General features: G+C 33.4%; 1 protein-coding gene across 13 annotated transcripts in view; it reads left to right on the plus strand.

Moving 5' to 3' along the window:
* Positions 1 to 16,769, plus strand: part of RAPGEF2 (Rap guanine nucleotide exchange factor 2) — a 243,044-nt gene that overhangs the window by 191,271 nt on the left and 35,004 nt on the right. For 12 of the 13 annotated variants that reach the window (XM_058550277.1, XM_058550284.1, XM_058550280.1 and 9 more), the window contains 4 exons: positions 1,362 to 1,493; positions 10,283 to 10,460; positions 15,817 to 15,953; positions 16,589 to 16,747. In XM_058550277.1, coding sequence (XP_058406260.1) covers positions 1,362 to 1,493; positions 10,283 to 10,460; positions 15,817 to 15,953; positions 16,589 to 16,747 — 606 coding nt within the window. Of the gene's footprint in view, positions 1 to 1,361; positions 1,494 to 10,282; positions 10,461 to 13,914; positions 14,144 to 15,816; positions 15,954 to 16,588; positions 16,748 to 16,769 lie in introns of those variants that run through there. The other variant, XM_058550286.1, reaches the window with a different exon arrangement.

Here is a 16,769-nt window from a genome sequence, read left to right on the forward strand (position 1 = left end):
TTAGTCTTTATTATTATTCAACAGTTAAATAGGATCAATATGCAGGCAGGAAAGAGGGAATGTTATCAGTATTGCATGATGTCAGTTAGCATACATTTTGAAGTGTCATGTATATTGGCCAATGGTATAAGAAGTGTGATATTATGGATAAATAGTGCCCTTTTTTTAATTCAAAAGAATTGGTAATAACTTATGAGTGTAAGATTCTTTTTTTTTTTTTAAGTTGTTGTTTTTGTTTTTGTTTTTTTGTGAGAGAGATCAGCCTTGAGCTAACATCCATGCTAATCGTCCTCTTTTTGCTGAGGAAGACCAGCTCTGAGCTAACATCTATTGCTAATCGTCCTCCTTTTTTTCCCCCAAAGCCCCAGTAGATAGTTGTATGTCATAGTTGCACATCCTTCTAGTTGCTGTATGTGGGACGTGGCCTCAGCATGGCCGGAGAAGCGGTGCGTCGGTGCGCGCCCGGGATCCGAACCTGGGCCGCCAATAGCGGAGTGCGCGTGCACTTAACCGCTAAGCCACCGGGCCGGCCCTGAGTGTAAGATTCTTAAGGGCAGTGTTTCTTTAGTGTCTCATTCACTGACTAGCACATAGTAAGAGAAAAAGTGCTCAGTAAATATTTGTTGAATGGGAAAATGTATGAATGTTTCCTTTTTCAATGCATTTTCTCTGCTATATGGGGGAGTGGTAGAAGCACTTGAGGGATGCATAGTGAATCTGTTCAATAGAGACTATTTTTATTTAGAGTTTAAACATGAGCAAGTAGAGTATTGATATTTAGGTGTCATAGGTGAATGTTGTCTATAACGTTCTCAATTCAAAGTTGTTTGAGGGCATTCTTCTCTCTGTTTTCTCCATAGAGCCCAGCACAGTTACTTGTATAACAATACACTTCATCAATTCTAAGATGATCATTTTTTTTCCCACTTTTAAACATCATTTTGGCATACAAGAACCTCAAATCTGTTTTCTTATTAAAGCTGTTTCTTGCCACAAAGTTGCATTTGTGATGGCTAACAGATAGTAGTAAACGAATTTGCTCATTGGTGTGTAATTTGAAAATTGTAGCTCATTGAATTAAATGCTCGTCCAGGTTCATCTTAACCATCAAACCCACCTATTTAAGCATTGAATTTAGTATTATTTAAGGTTCATTGAATGCCCATAAACTTTAAAAATTAATTTTATGACTTTTGGTAAATAAGACAGTATTTAGTAATTTGTGAACTTGAAAAATAAGGATCTTTCCTAATAATATTTTTGGCTAAATAGTATGGGGTAGAGTATAATATTATTTTTAAATGTCTTATTGGAGTTCTTGATTCAAATTGTAATCCCAGTTTTTCCTGCTCCTTCCATAGCTTCCTGCAGATTTCACAAAACTACACCTTACTGATAGTCTCCACCCACAGGTGACACACGTTTCTTCTAGCCATTCAGGATGTAGTATCACTAGTGATTCTGGAAGCAGCAGTCTTTCTGATATCTACCAGGTAAGAAGGTGTTTTCCTTGTCATTTGCTTTATTTTCATGTATTCTAAGGAGTTTTATGATTCTTAATTGATAGCATCTATAAAGTAAATATATGTGTATATTATATGTGCATACGTGTACAGAAAATGTTAATGTTTATGCTTCACACAGACATATAGTATGTTATATGTTTGTTTTAGGAAGTAGAACTAGTGTCTGATTGTATTTGCCTCTGCTCTGTAATGAATTTTAAATAGAGTCATTACAATGGAAATGTTACTCTTGACGTTAAATATTTTATTAATTTTACTATAGGTATATTAGGTTTATGACTCATGACTAAAACTGTAGGAGAAAACAACAGAATTATGCTTTTGTAGTAAGTTTTTCTTATTAAAGTCTTGGGTATGACAAAAGGGAAGAGATGATTAAGATTGGATCATTGAATTGTTTTTCTTGAATTTTTTAAATTACCTATAGATTAAGGTAATTTAAAATAAATTTTTATGATACTGATGGATAGAAAAAAACTAAACTATGGAATTCCAAAAATGTTTTAAAAGCAAAGTAGTTTTAATTGTTAAGGAATAGTTCATTGGCTTAGAAAGTGCAAATTTAGGAAAAGTGACTAAAAGATGCAAGAAAGGTCCTTTTTAGGGGTCTTTAAATACAGATTACTAATATTGGATTTTGGATGGTTTCAAACAAAAAGAATATAATACTCACTTTGCAAAGTATAATTCTTGGCTTCTTAGGAATCGTGGTATGAGATGACCATAAAAGTACCTTTCTTTAGAAACAAGTGTTTCTAAAGTGTTACAGGGTCGTTGATGTATTTAGGCAGTGCTAAGTTTCTATTTTTTTAAAACAATTACTGAAAGTAACTAAACAATTAGAATACCATCAGGGCAAAACATATTTGTGTAAGTCCTAAATTTAGTATATCTTAGAAAATTAATTTTCTTTTAAGGAGGTAATAGGTACACACTTTTCTATAATTTGAGGGTGTTGTAGAGAACTTACTAATAGTTGACAGCCACAAATGCAATTATTTGCAGATTCTTGGCTGATTAAAAATTTCTTTATTATTTTGGAATAATAAATATAATTATCTGGCTCTTTAAAGTAACTTTTCAGATTTCTACTTTGATGCCTTAAGTGTTAACATGTAATTAAATCTTTAGAAAGTAATCCCATTTTCAAATGTTACAGGAGGAGAAGGTGGTGGATCAGAGTAAATTTACTCTCCTTCCCTCACACCCCCTGCCTATTTTTAGAAGTTGATTTTTTTAATGTTTATTCAAAAGTATCCCTTATAATAGAATAATGACCAGTATAAGTAAAAGCTGTGCTTTAGCTTATCTTAATTGAAACATCATGATAGAGCTCTTGTCTTATAAACTTTGAAATGATTATACATTTTAAAGATCTGTAGTGGGAACACAGCTTGAGGTTGTAGCAGTTATCACTGCTTTCTTCAAGTATATACAAACCTGAATGGAACTTCTATAAGGTCAACTTATAAAGTTGTTTATATAATTTATTGAGACATATTCTGAGGGGAATTCTAGCTTTATATGTTACTGCCTTGAGTAGGCTGGGGTAAGTTCATGAGGAAATCCTTGCTGGTCCTTCTGCTGTCCTCAGCTACCATCAGAATGTCTGTGAATCGAGAATGTGGGTCAGAACTCCAAATTGCTCTGACATGGCTGGAGCTTGCAGCCTATAGTCGGACTTTCTCTTGGGGTATAGATGGAAAAGAAGATCCCTGTGTATTTTGATTCACTTTAGTTAAGTTGCTAGGCTATTCATTTCAAACTTGATGACAGGCATATAACCTGTTAAGTTTATATCCTTTATAAGGAAAACTCCATTGATGTATCTAAGGATTTAATTATTGGCTATACAAAACTTAACATTTAATAGAGAGATCCCCAATAGATCATCTCTATTATATTTAAATCAGAAATTCTTAAGATGATAAGAAATCTGAGAGATGCACCTGGTTCAGTGACCAATCTTGTATTTGAATCCTCTGCTACTCTCCTATCAATCACTCATCCACTTTATTCTTGAACAATTCCAGGGATGGGCAACTATCTCCCATAGCAGCCCATCTAATCTTTGTACAATTCTGACTTAGGAGAAAGCTGTCACATTGAAGCGAGTATAAATGCTCACGAGATGGACACAGTGAAGTTGAAGTTGAGTGCTGTGTACAAGAGAGAAAAGAGTAGAATAATTTTCCTGAGAGGGTGAGGGGAGAGGAATTCAAGAGCAAAGTGGAATAACTAGCTTTAAGAAAAGAAACTCTCTTCTGTTGTAACAGGAACATATCATGGTAGGTTTGGAGTGGGGAATTTGGGAGTTGAGGGAGTTTCTATCTGTTGGCTTCTGTTTTTCTCTCTCAAGAGTTAAGTTCATTTGTTGAGAGTGAGAGAGTTGGTGGATAGAGAGTTTTAAGGAGACAGAAGTTTTGAAATAGTAGTTTCAGAGAGTAGGAGAGCAAATTGACCAGAGCAATGAAAGCTCAGTTGAGTTGGTGCTCTCAAATACAGACTGATTTCCCTCTGCCCTGTTAAGCAATTTTCTCCACAGTAAGCACAAAGAAAGCAAAGATTTGGCTTCACCCAGGACTGAAGTTTTGTTCAGTGAGTGTAACACAAAGACGAATGGAGCAACATGCCAAGCTCTTTTTAACCACAGAGCTTTGTTTTGCATGCCTTTTGCCTGGAATGTTTTCTCCTAGCTTGATCCTTTTCTGCCTTCATTTTCAAGTACCATCTTCTGAGAGAGTTCTTTCCTTATTACTCTCTGTAAAGTGGATCCTACATTTTGGTTCCTTTCCTGACTAGTCCTTTTATTTAGACTTTAATTGAAACGATTATTACTTTCTATGTTGTTCTATCTGCGTACTAGAATGACAGCTTCAAGAAGGCAGGGAATTTCTGTGTCTTGTCTCCATTTTCTCTCTAGAACCTACTACAGAGCCAGGAAATCATAGGCATTCAGTAAAGATGTGTTGAATGAATGTCATTGAAACATTAGACTAGAGAATATAAGCTTGAGATGTGAGAGCTAGACATAGAAGGTAGTAGGGTCTTGAAGACTGAAGATTATGCTTGAGATGAAAAGGGGTTACCCTGGAAGCAGAAGGAAGCAAGCTGAAAAGCAGGCAGTTGTTGGTGATAGAAAGCAGAATGCCTAAGTTGGTGATATGAGACAATGCAATTTCCAGCCATGACATGTCCTGGTTAAATGGTATTATTATCAGAGCCGTGACTTAGGTGGACTGGAAATAGTTGTACAAAAATAGATCAATCAATAGAACAGAAAGTTCAAACAAAACAGAATTCATGTGTAAGGATATAATATATAATAGAGAAAACCTCACAAATCAATGAAGAAAGTGATGAATTATTCAATAAATGGTCTTTGGGGTGCAGGAGTCATTTTATAGTCTCACTTTATATCATAATTAAGATTAAATTCCAGATAAACTAAAGAGTTAGCAAACTCTTAATGGTATAATGAATGATCAAAAAATTTAATAATTAAAAGGTCAATTGAGACAAAGAATTAAAGTTATAATGTAACTCACTTATGCAAGTTGATAAGAAAAATATTTGGCTCACAATATAACAATATTCAAAGGACGAAAGTAGGTAGTTTGCAGAAGAGAACATGAAAATGTCTGTACCTTAAATAAAATGTTTAAAATGTATTAGTAATTAAGAATATGAGGATTTAAATATGAAACTTTTTCCTATCAAATTAGCACAGACTTTCTTACTTATAATAAATATTTATAGACAGACATTCTACACCTATTGTAGATTGTAATTTTTGGAAGGAAGCCTAACAATTTATATTAAGAGCTTTGAAGAATTATTCCTTTCTTTTAGGCATATGTGTATTTTTTTTTTTTTTGGTGAGGAAGCTTGGCCCTGAGCTAACATCTGGGCCAGTCTTCTTCTATTTTGTATGTGAGATGCTGCCAAAGCATGGCTCGATGAGCAGTGTGTAGGTCTGTGCCTGGGATCCAAACCCGAGAATCCTGGGCCACCGAAGCAGAATGTGTGAACTTAACCACTACAGCACCTGGCCAGCCCCTGTGTATATATTTTTAAAGCCTATATTGAAATAAAAGACATTGATTTGCTAAAATTAGAAACAGCATAAATTATGATACACAAACTAGACAATGCAAACATTATATTGTTTTCAAATACATTTTCATACTTTCTACATATATATGGTTTTGTCGGCAGTTCCTGCTCACTTTGTTGTCTCAGTTAAATTAACATCAGCATTAGCATTTATTTTTTTTATTATTATTTTTTTTTATAATTTTATTTATTTATTTATTTTTCCCCCAAAGCCCCAGTAGATAGTTGTAGGTCATAGCTGCACATCTGTCTAGTTGCTGTATGTGGGACGCGGCCTCAGCATGGCAGGACAAGCGGTGCGTCGGTGCGCGCCTGGGATCCGAACCCCGGCCACCAGCAGCGGAGCGCACACGCTTAACCGCTAAGCCACGGGGCCAGCCCCAGCATTAGCATTTAAAATAACTTTCTAGCATAAATTTATTCAGGGTCTGACTTAGGAGCTATTTGGGTTAAATATGTATGTTTGAAGTTCTGCACAAAATTTATTTACATCAAGAATAATTAGTAAGCATACCTCTTAAACATGGGTATATGTGTGAGATATTTAACAAGCAAAAAGGTTTCTTTGTAAATGCTTTTTAAGTACTTAATGATAAAATGTGCAGTAGTAATTTTATTTTTATTTTTGTTAAATTAACACTTCACTAGAGCTTTATGGCATTTAATATTTCCTCAGTTTGTTCACTTTTTGATATCCTTTTAAAAATGCAAAATAAAGTGGTTTTAAGAACTGTATTTATAATAACGGAATATATGTAGTCCCTCTTGATTTAAATAAATCATAGAGCTTTTCAGCATCAATCTAAGAATATTACTAGTTTTTATGAGAAAATTACTATTTAACTATGATGTGCATCTAACTTGTTAGGTCAAACATATAGAAGGTAAATTAATTTAGGACAGGATTATTTGCCTAACTGAAATATATAAGCCTTTCTTCTTGCTCCTGAGACAAATACAATCAGATACCTTTTAAATATACTCGTCTGTGTGTGTATCTTTATTTAGAATAGAAGAATTTAAAAACTAGCATTAATCTTAGTAATATTGTAGTTTGGAGGAAGCTAGAAAATAGCCAGTGTATTGTTTATATGCACATATATATTTTTAAACATTTTATGTTTTATGACTTAACAAAGCAGAAAACATTTTATGTTATTATATTTTACCTATTTTCTTTATGAAGACAGTTTATTGAGAAAACTGGGCAAAGTATTTAGTAGTTTGTGTTGATCAGACCTGATTTTGAGTCCTGGCACAATTACTAGGTTTTGTTTTGTTTTGTTTACACTGAACAATTTATTTAATTTCCCTTAGTGTTTTCTCATCTGAAAAATAGGGGTAATGATCCTAATTTGCTGAATCAATATGAAGATTAATTATTATGTATTAAAAGCATCAAATAAGTAGTGCTAGAAATATGGTAGTCATTTAATATAAGGATCACTATTTTTATAATTATTGTATGCGCCATTTAGCCAAAATTTAATGGGTGCTGTTAGCCTGAGAAAAAATTTTTTACAGTTTGTAAGAGGTTGGAGTGTTTAACGGAATTTTGTTATTGTTGACAAATTCTGCCAGTATAAATAATGTGCAAGCTCATTGCTGGAATGGGGAGAGGTAAATGTATGCAAGTACTGAGATGAAAAATCTATCCCCTTGAGGAAGCGACTTTTGATGTAGCCTATAACTGGCTTTCTTTTCCCTTATTTGATCCATGAATAGTCCTATGAATGGCTGGATGTAACTCCAGTTTACTGATGATAAAACTGCTTTCATAGAGGTTAAGTAACTTTGCTAAAGTCACTTAATGAATGGTAAAGCTGAGATTTGAAATACTAAACTCTGAGTTTTTCTGTTCATTCAGCAAATATAAATTCAGTAACACTAGGTTCCAGGCGCTCCTCATAAGTTTAGTATGCTTCTCCTGTAGACCAGTTGGTGTTCATTAAATTTTTAACTCCACTCAGTCTCTACACGTCTCATTATTCATGACGCAGTGGTGTTATGAAATTATTAGAGTCCTAAAAAATTGTTTATCAAGTTCTATTTAAAAGGAATTCTGTAGTATTTTAAAATAAAATGGACGTTTATTTCAAATAAAAATACTCTAAGTTACTGGTTTAGTGAATGTTATTTTATGAACATTTGGTTTCTTAAAGAATGGAATATATTTAACAGAGATGGAAAACAACTAATGATCGTTTACATAAGTGGGGTGGAGGCTTCAGTTTTAGAGAGATTAGTCCAATTCACACTTGAAAGTCTTTTTGTTCTACTTAAGACTTAAATATAATTTATTTAAATGATAGTAATGAACCTTTGGGATGGTATAAAATATACTTTTCATCTCTTACCATATGTTAGAAGTTTAAAAATTAAAGAAAAACCTAAAGTTATATGACTATATTATTTAAAAGAGTTTTTTGGGGTTTTGTTTTTATTTCTGTCTTCAGTGTTGCTTCTTCTTCATTCTAGGCTAATATTAAAGAATGTGTATATAGAGGACTGATTACCTGTATATTTGAAAATATAAGGTGATGAATAATAATCTGCAATCTTAAGGTGAAACTGGGGTGACAATGTAATCATAGCAAACATTAGCAAATTGTCACATTTCTAAACTTCAGAAATGAGGTGGTGATAACAGTGTTGGCCTAGTTTCTCTGATCAAGCCTTGGCATACTACATCACATCAAGTTCTACTTCAATTTCATTCTAGAATCCAGAGACAATTCTGTGAATTCTGAATTTAAATTAGGAGATGTGTTTCTGAGCACGCCACAATTAATTCTCTCTGCCTCAGCCGCAGGTCTTATTGCTCTCCCAGCTGGAGCACCTCTGCTCGTAATTGGGTCTTACCTAAGCAATAGCATTTATTAAGGCCATTGTTTAAAGAGCTTTTATAGACACTAGGTTTTTCGTTTTCAATTATTCTGTCTTCATTAGGTATTCTATCTTCAATTATTTTCCCCTTAGTTTTTTCTTATAACGTATGTACTTTAGTTCAGGAAATTGTATCTAAAGAACTGAAAATGTGATTAAAATTCTTTTTGTTAAACTTTAGAAAATATTAACGTGCTTATATTGCTTCAAAATGTGGGATTAAATCTTATGTTCTATAGTGTAAACCAAGACTTTAGAAAGGTGAAATTTTGTTGATAAGAAAATAATACAATTTATTCTTTAAATATTGACAAAATAAATTATAGAAAAAGTATAAAGCCTTATATAAGTATCTGTTATAAAGAGACAGATTAGGATGTGGTTAAGACTCTGAAGCCAGAATTCCTGGTTCTAATCTTGATTCCACAATTCATCATTAGCATGACCTTGGAAAAATAACTTCTCTTTACTTGAATGTTTGGAGAATAATAAAAGTTAATAATGGCATTTACTGCATAGGATTGTTTTAAGGATTAAATGGGTTAATATATGTAAAGCACTTAGAGCAGTTCCTGGCACGTTGTAAGTATTCAATGTTAGCTTATTATTATTATTATCAGGTTCAACATTTTATATTTTTATCTTTAATGTATTTATTCTTAATCTGTATTTGCCTATTATTAAAAATAAGATGTCGTTATTGTCTTTGAAAATCATGTGGGTTATGAGTTATTAGAAGTCTGTAAACTTTATATATCTTCTACAAAGTTAACAGTTTTATAATAAAATGTTTTAAAGAGTTTAATATTTTATCTGGAAAAACACGTTTGTGATGTTCAAGATTGATGTAGTTAATATTTAATTGAATTCATTTTTACTGTGCTTGAGCAGTTAGTGAATTCTGGGTATATAATGTCAAATAAGGCCAATATGATACGTATATTTGTATTGTTGACATGATAATCATAAAAGGCAATAAAATGACCTAAAAAGGATAACTGTTCTAGGCTTGAGATAGCCCAACAGAAAAGACCATTTTGAAATTTGTGACTCTGATGACTAAGAAGATATTCAAGGACTAGAGTATATCTTGATTACTTGCAGTTTGATTGGTGATGCAGTCAACTGTGTTGCGGAATGGGAAGAAAGAATGTGTCATTTGTAGGCATATGGTCTTTTAGACTTTTTGATGATTTATAGTTGGGGATAATCAAACTAATTGTTAATGTTTTGCTTGCATATTTGTCAAATTACTTTTAATTTGTGATTTACTTTTTCGTAAAGACTGTCTAATAGGAGAGAAGTAGTTCAGTCTTCCTGGCATTAATAAATCCACATCTATTCTTTTGGGGAAGGAATTGCTCAGAACCAATTGTCACCCTTATGCTCTTAGCTTAAGCCATTCTCTTTGAAAAATGAAGTGAAAACAAATACTACCTTTTTTGTCTTTATTCTGCTGTGTTTCAAATGCCGTATGACAGCTCAGATTAGCAATTAAAATTATTGAGATAAAATCATTAATCCTAACTAAAAATTTAATAGAAGATAAAGTCACTCATGTTTTTTTGAAGTAATTCTTTTACGTAGTGCCTGGTACATAAATATTTGTTGATATTGAAGACATGTAACTTAGTTACAGAAAAATTAATATAAGAAAAAATGTAATATTTCGAACTGGACTTGTTCTTGTTTCTTTTGGGTACAAAAGATTTACTTAAAACAGTTAAAAAAATTTTTTTTTGGTGTGTTTTAAGGCCACAGAAAGTGAGGCTGGTGATATGGACCTGAGTGGGTTGCCCGAAACAGCAGTGGATTCTGAGGATGATGATGATGAAGAAGACATTGAGAGGGCATCAGATCCTCTGATGAGTAGGGACATTGTGAGAGACTGCCTGGAGAAGGACCCAATTGACAGGACAGATGATGACATTGGTGAGTTTGGATGAGAAAATGAATCTAAGGGCAATTTAAAATATTTACAGGTAAAATTGTCTGATATAATAGAGCCCAAGAATAGTAGACTTTAAAAAGTCATTAGTTAATAAATTTCCCTTGTATAAACAGTAGCATTTGTTGAAAAAAATTTTGAAAAAATCAATTTTACTGAATCAATATCTTCAAGAGTCTAAAAATAATAAAACTTCCTAATAAAATCCTTCCACATGAGCTCTTTCTTAACTTACTTCATGACAAAAAAAAAATTAACAGTAGTCTTTCTTAACAATATTACTTCCATTAATTTTCTTCTGAGCACCGTCCGTATTAAGGTTGTATTTTCTGTATGTAAACATTAGTCAAGTGGCAGTTGGTAAAATTGTCATGTAAATGAATTTGCTTCTACTCTGGTTCCATATGAAGATGAGACTGAATGGAAGAAGACAGCAAAATGTCAAGTTGGCAGCATATGAGCTATGGGCGGGTTAAGACTTTCTTTAAATGCATCCGGAGGTTAAAAATCTAAGTGGCTTTATGTCCACTTTCCCCTTTCTTGAGGTTCCTTTTACCTACCATTGCCATCAGAGTGAGAGTTGATTGTGTAGTAATGGTTCAGGGTTTGAGTATGTCTTCTGCACTGTGGCTTCTTCCTTAGAATACTGGCAGTGAGAGCAGTTTCTGTTGAGAGTCATCTTTCCACCACACGTTTAGAATCTCTAACCCTTGCCTGAGCCTGGATTATCTGTTCTACCACTTCTCCAGCTCTTTGTGGGCTGATATGTATTTGAAGAGAAATTCAAGGAACTGAGTCTATTGGGGTTAGATATAGGACAATATGGACATTATTATGAGTGGCTTGTTGCATGTGTTTTGAGGGAGGCAAACATTATGTATGAAGAAAAACGTTTACCATTTAAGCTATGTACATATGCTAGGAAATTAGGGATGAAAAACCAAAACCTTGGATTAGATATATAAAATATAATTAAAGTCATTTATGGGGATTGCTAACTATTTATGGATGAATATCGTGTAATGGTCACCATTCATTCATGCAGCTAATGTGACTGAGCACCTTTTATGTACTTAGCTTTCTAGGTCCTCGCAACTCAGTGGAGAAAAAGGCAGATGAGGTCCTTGCTCTACTGCTGTCTGAAGAATTAAGTGGGGATTAGGGGTGCTGGAGGTGGGGGAGTAGATTGAGCAGGAGCCTATTTTAGGAAGGAAGGGATGGAAATTGGAAATGCCCTTTTAAAAGGCTCAGACCTGAATGATGTGAGGAGAGGGAGTCAGCTGTGCCTATGGCCCTCAGCACAGAAATTTGTTCTGTATTAACCCTTCCTGGATAATTAACTTCCAGATTTCTGCTGGAGTTAGGGATTTAACTGCTTCTCAAATACCCATCCCTGATTCCTCCTTATTTTAGCCCATTTCCTACTTTATCACCTCCACTCCCGATTCCAAAGGTATTGGTGGTAGTTCATAAGTCTTTTGAGAGTTCTGCAGCATAAATTGGAGTGGTTCTGTTTTACCCTCTGAAAACATAGAGTTTCACTTTCTTGTGTCTGAAACCACATGTTCATCTGATTTTCAGTGTCCAAAATTGTATTTCACTCTCCTATTTTCTTTGTCCTTGCCGACTTTTTAAAAAATCTTTATTGTAGTTTTAAAGAGAGAATGAAATTGGAAGTGTGTTCAATTTGACATCTTAATCCAGAATCTTTGCTCATAGGTTGTTTTTTTTTTAAAATTAGATTGAACAATGCTTATAAACAGATTAATCTGCAAGTTATCATTTTGTAAGCTAATGTATTTTCTCTTTTGAATATGTTCGTTTTAGTATAGTTACGGAAGAAAATGATGATTATTAAAATATGTGTAGCATGTCTTTCCTGAAAATTTAAGACTTTTACTTCATATCTGAGAAGCTTTCTCTCCCAGAATTTCTGGAAAGCAAGAGCTATGCTGATTCCTACAAATGAATACAAAGAACTCTTTAGCTCTTCTGCTGTTACTCTTGTTAAATCTAACTTATCCTCCTGTATTTAGTTAAAACAGACATCTTTCATATGAACTACAAACACCTGTATAATTGATGTTTTCTCCAGATGCCTCTCTTCCTAACCACCTTCCTCTACCTCCACAAAAAAGGGAAGGGATGGTGAGTGTGTGTGTGTGTGTTTATGGTTTAAGTTGAATCAAATGAAATTGCTAATATTTGATCATATTTTAAAAACAGCAGGAATTAAAAGATTTGGCCTTTGAGTTCCCATAGATTCTTAGGTGTACCTTTATTTTGACACTTTGAAGGAAGGGATTTGCTTCATTTGTGCTCTCCAGCTCACGACTTTGTAGGCACAGCCATTGAATGGTTGTGAATTTATGTTTTTTTGTTGTTTTGAAGCCCTGACCCATTAAGGTAGAGAACTACTTTGATTGCTTTCAAAGAATTCCTTTTTTCCCCGCTTTCATGTACCACCAAAAAAACCCCACAGATTTTTTTTTAAAGTCTTAATATTAATCATTTCTTATATAAAATTAAACCAAAGCAAATAAGAAAAGCTAATTTTCTAAATTGACTTTAGCTTCTGGTGTCTGTAAGTTGATTATTTGGCTTTTCTTTGTGTTACATTGGCTAGAAAAAAAGTTTTTAAAAATGTCTAATATTTTTTATAAACAAGACTACCCTTTTCTTAACAAAATAAGATAGGTCACATTAATGTATTATTCTGATTCTTCCAAGCAATATAGAAGAAACTAGTCCTGCTTCCCCCATCCATGGCTACTTCGTTCCATATGTCCTAGGAACTATCTTATTACTCATTCCAAGCTCTGCATTCTTGGCTGTCCTAATCCCTTTAACTCTGTGTGATCCCTGTGGCACTATCAGAGTTTATGTTGAGCCCCTATAGCCAAATGCTTCCATTTTATATTTATTTATTTTTTTTTAAAGATTGCTGATAGAAATTCTTTATATTTTAAATTGTTCTAATCCTCCAGTGTAATAAATAGTAGAATAGAAGTTATCACAAAGCCAGTGATACCATTAGTGAGTCTTTGAGAGTCTTAAAAACTCTTAGATGCCATCTGATTAAGCATTTATTTATTTTTAGTTTTTCAACTGAGCCTAGAGAATTATATATATTTACTATTATTAGATCTTTTCTTTCTCCTTTATTATTTATCCTTATTATATGTGATACACAGATATTTTCTATCCTGTTGTATCATGACCAACTAATAGAGGAGGAATCTGCCAAAAATCAAGAAAAACGTCTATGCAATCCACTTCAAATCATTATAGCAAGTATTAGTGACTGAATATATTTTATATTTCATATTTATATACTTTATATTCTTCAGTTATATATGTGGTGGTAATTTTTTACTTTTGTTGTCTAAAAATATTATGTTAAATTTAAAATATTTCTGACAATTAATTTCTGGTCTTATATTTTTCTTAAGACCACGAATATTTGCTTGTCCAAGGAAATTTCGCTATTACTAGGGGAGGAAAAAGAGTAAAATGTGTGTTCTGTAGGTAATATTTTAATACTTTATGTTGAAGGGTGGGGGATGATAGCTGAAGAAAACAGAGTCTGGAAACAGCAGAACTAACTGTGATGTGCTAGTCAGAGGACCACGACTTGTTCATTTGCCTTTATGTTTCAAATCGAAAGGTCAGTGCATTTGTAAAACAATGATCCCTACCTCCCATATTTAATAGATATGGGTCATCTCTTGCAGTAGTATTCAGAATTGCTTTACTGCTGTCCCCAGGAATGAATATATTTTATGGCACGACACATACACCACACCTTCTCATTTCAGCAATAAAAGTTTCACTAAACAGAACTCGTTCTTTCTGTAAGTGATGTGCTTTGATACTCTTTCTTCTTCTTTTTTAAAAATGCTAGTTGCAACAGTAAATTGATTTCCTGACATATCAGTCTGGGTCAGGCTGAAGAACACTGTCCTATGGACAGAGTTCCTGGGTACCACTTATCATTGTTATTCTTCTGATTAACGAAGCCACCCTGTGTAGTGAAGTCTTAAACAGGAGGGATGATGTAGGGTCTAATCAGAACAGACATTACCCAGCTGGAACAAAGAAAACCACCCTGTCTGACCTTCTGGAAATATAATGTTTTCATGGAATATATCTTTCTATTCTGTGTTGTTTCTGCAGTTAACAAACTGTATCCAATAATGACAATAATTGCAGTTGTTGTTTATCGAGTATTTATTCTGTGCTAGGGACTTTATTGCATTTGATCCTCACAACTGTCCAATGAAGGTAGGCATTATATCATTCTTTTACAAATGAGAAAAACATGCCTTAAGGAAATTAATTAACTTACCCAAAGTAATATAACTAGTGAGTATTCAAATGCTGTCTAATACAAACCCTGTGCTCTTTATCACTACGTATAATGTCCAGCATGAGCTTTGGAGGCAGACAGTCCTGAGTCATGTCACTGCCACCTCCTAATTATATGACTTTGAGCCTCAGTTTCCTTGCTGTGAAATGAAAAAGAAAACATGCACCTCATAGAGCCGTGGTGAGGAGTAAGGAAAGAACTTAGTAAGTAATTAGTAAAGCTACCTAATAAGAGAGAAAATTAAAAATAGAGACCATAGGACTTGAAAAGATTGTGAAGTCATCCATTTTGTCAATAGCTAGAATTATACCAAAATATAAGCTGTTTCTCAACAGCATCACCAATAGGATAAGTGATTAAACTTTTTTCCCCCCAATTTGTGGGATAAGAAATAATATATCAGTTTTCATTTGCATTTATCATATAATGTTGTAAATTTTTTAGTTGATTAATTTTTATAGATTTATCTGATCATAGAAAATACTCCTTTGCTTCTAAATCCTGGAATAGCTTTAGATTGAAGGTGGTTATTTCTACTGACTTTTTTGGGCATCCACTTGCCCAAAAGGCACTGGAATGGACCCACTGACTTTTTGGAGAATTCTCAGAGCTCTGTTTCATTTCAGTTACATTTCACCCCTTAATAAGCCTTAATAAGATCACAGTTCATTTTCAATAGAAATTCCCCATTTGAAGTTTATTAATTTTTTCATTTCCGTCAGAATTTGAATTACAATGTATACTAGGTTCCTGAATCAACAAGGCGATGTCACCATTTCCACAGTGACAGAATTCTTTGTATACCTGCAAGAAATTCAACTTGTACGAAAGATGCTTAATTAAAGTAATTCTATTTTTCAGTGGGCAGAATTGTAGGGCATTTAAAAAGAAAGAACCCTAGAGCATTCTTTTTGAATGCTTGTTTTTAAAAAAAGGTGTAATTTTTACTATGAGTATCTTTTACTTTTCAGAACAACTCTTGGAATTTATGCACCAGTTGCCTGCTTTTGCCAATATGACAATGTCAGTGAGACGAGAGCTCTGTGCTGTCATGGTGTTTGCAGTGGTGGAAAGAGCTGGGACCATAGTGTTAAATGATGGTGAAGAGGTTAGTAAATATTTCTACTACTTAAAAGCTGCTATTTGAGGATCTCGTGAAATAGCAAATGAACAAAAAAACAATTCTTTATTATTTCGTCTTAAAAAAAACAATAGGCAACAATAAGTTTGAATAGTTTAGGAATTATGATACTCATTGTTATGTCAAAGTATTCCAAATTCATTATTTTATTTTTCTTTTATTTACAGTATTTCATATGATATTACTAGAGATATTTTGATGTATTAACTTTTCAGATTTTGTAACATGTTCATAATACAATGCCTCTTGTCAGAACAAAATGATATTCTTATTGAGGCAATGTGATCATTTTATCTTTTCACATGTGTTTTGGAGAACAGAAGAAATTTTCTTCCTTGTATCATTTTAGAGAAGAATATCCGAAGTCAAGTTAAAAGAGTGAAATAATGTGTACCCTGTTCTAGGCATATGGAAATACGTAGATATATGGCTGTGCTTTATTCCTTGCTCTGTGAATTTGGTAAACAGTTAACTTTACTTGAGTGATTTGTCCCATCTTCAAAATGAAAGATCTGCTAAATCATTTGTAGGGAGTATTCTAGCATTTATAGCTGCATGGTCATGATGTTATTTTTTGCTTTGTCTTCATTTTTTTGAATTAGCTGGACTCCTGGTCAGTGATTCTGAATGGTTCTGTGGAAGTGACTTATCCAGATGGAAAAGCAGAAATATTATGTATGGGAAATAGTTTTGGTGTCTCTCCAACCATGGACAAAGAATATATGAAAGGAGTAATGAGAACAAAGGTGGATGACTGCCAGGTATGGAATATCATTAAAAATG

The sequence above is a fragment of the Diceros bicornis genome, chromosome 11 (assembly GCF_020826845.1).
Source record: "Diceros bicornis minor isolate mBicDic1 chromosome 11, mDicBic1.mat.cur, whole genome shotgun sequence".
Classification (NCBI taxonomy): Eukaryota; Metazoa; Chordata; class Mammalia; order Perissodactyla; family Rhinocerotidae; genus Diceros; species Diceros bicornis.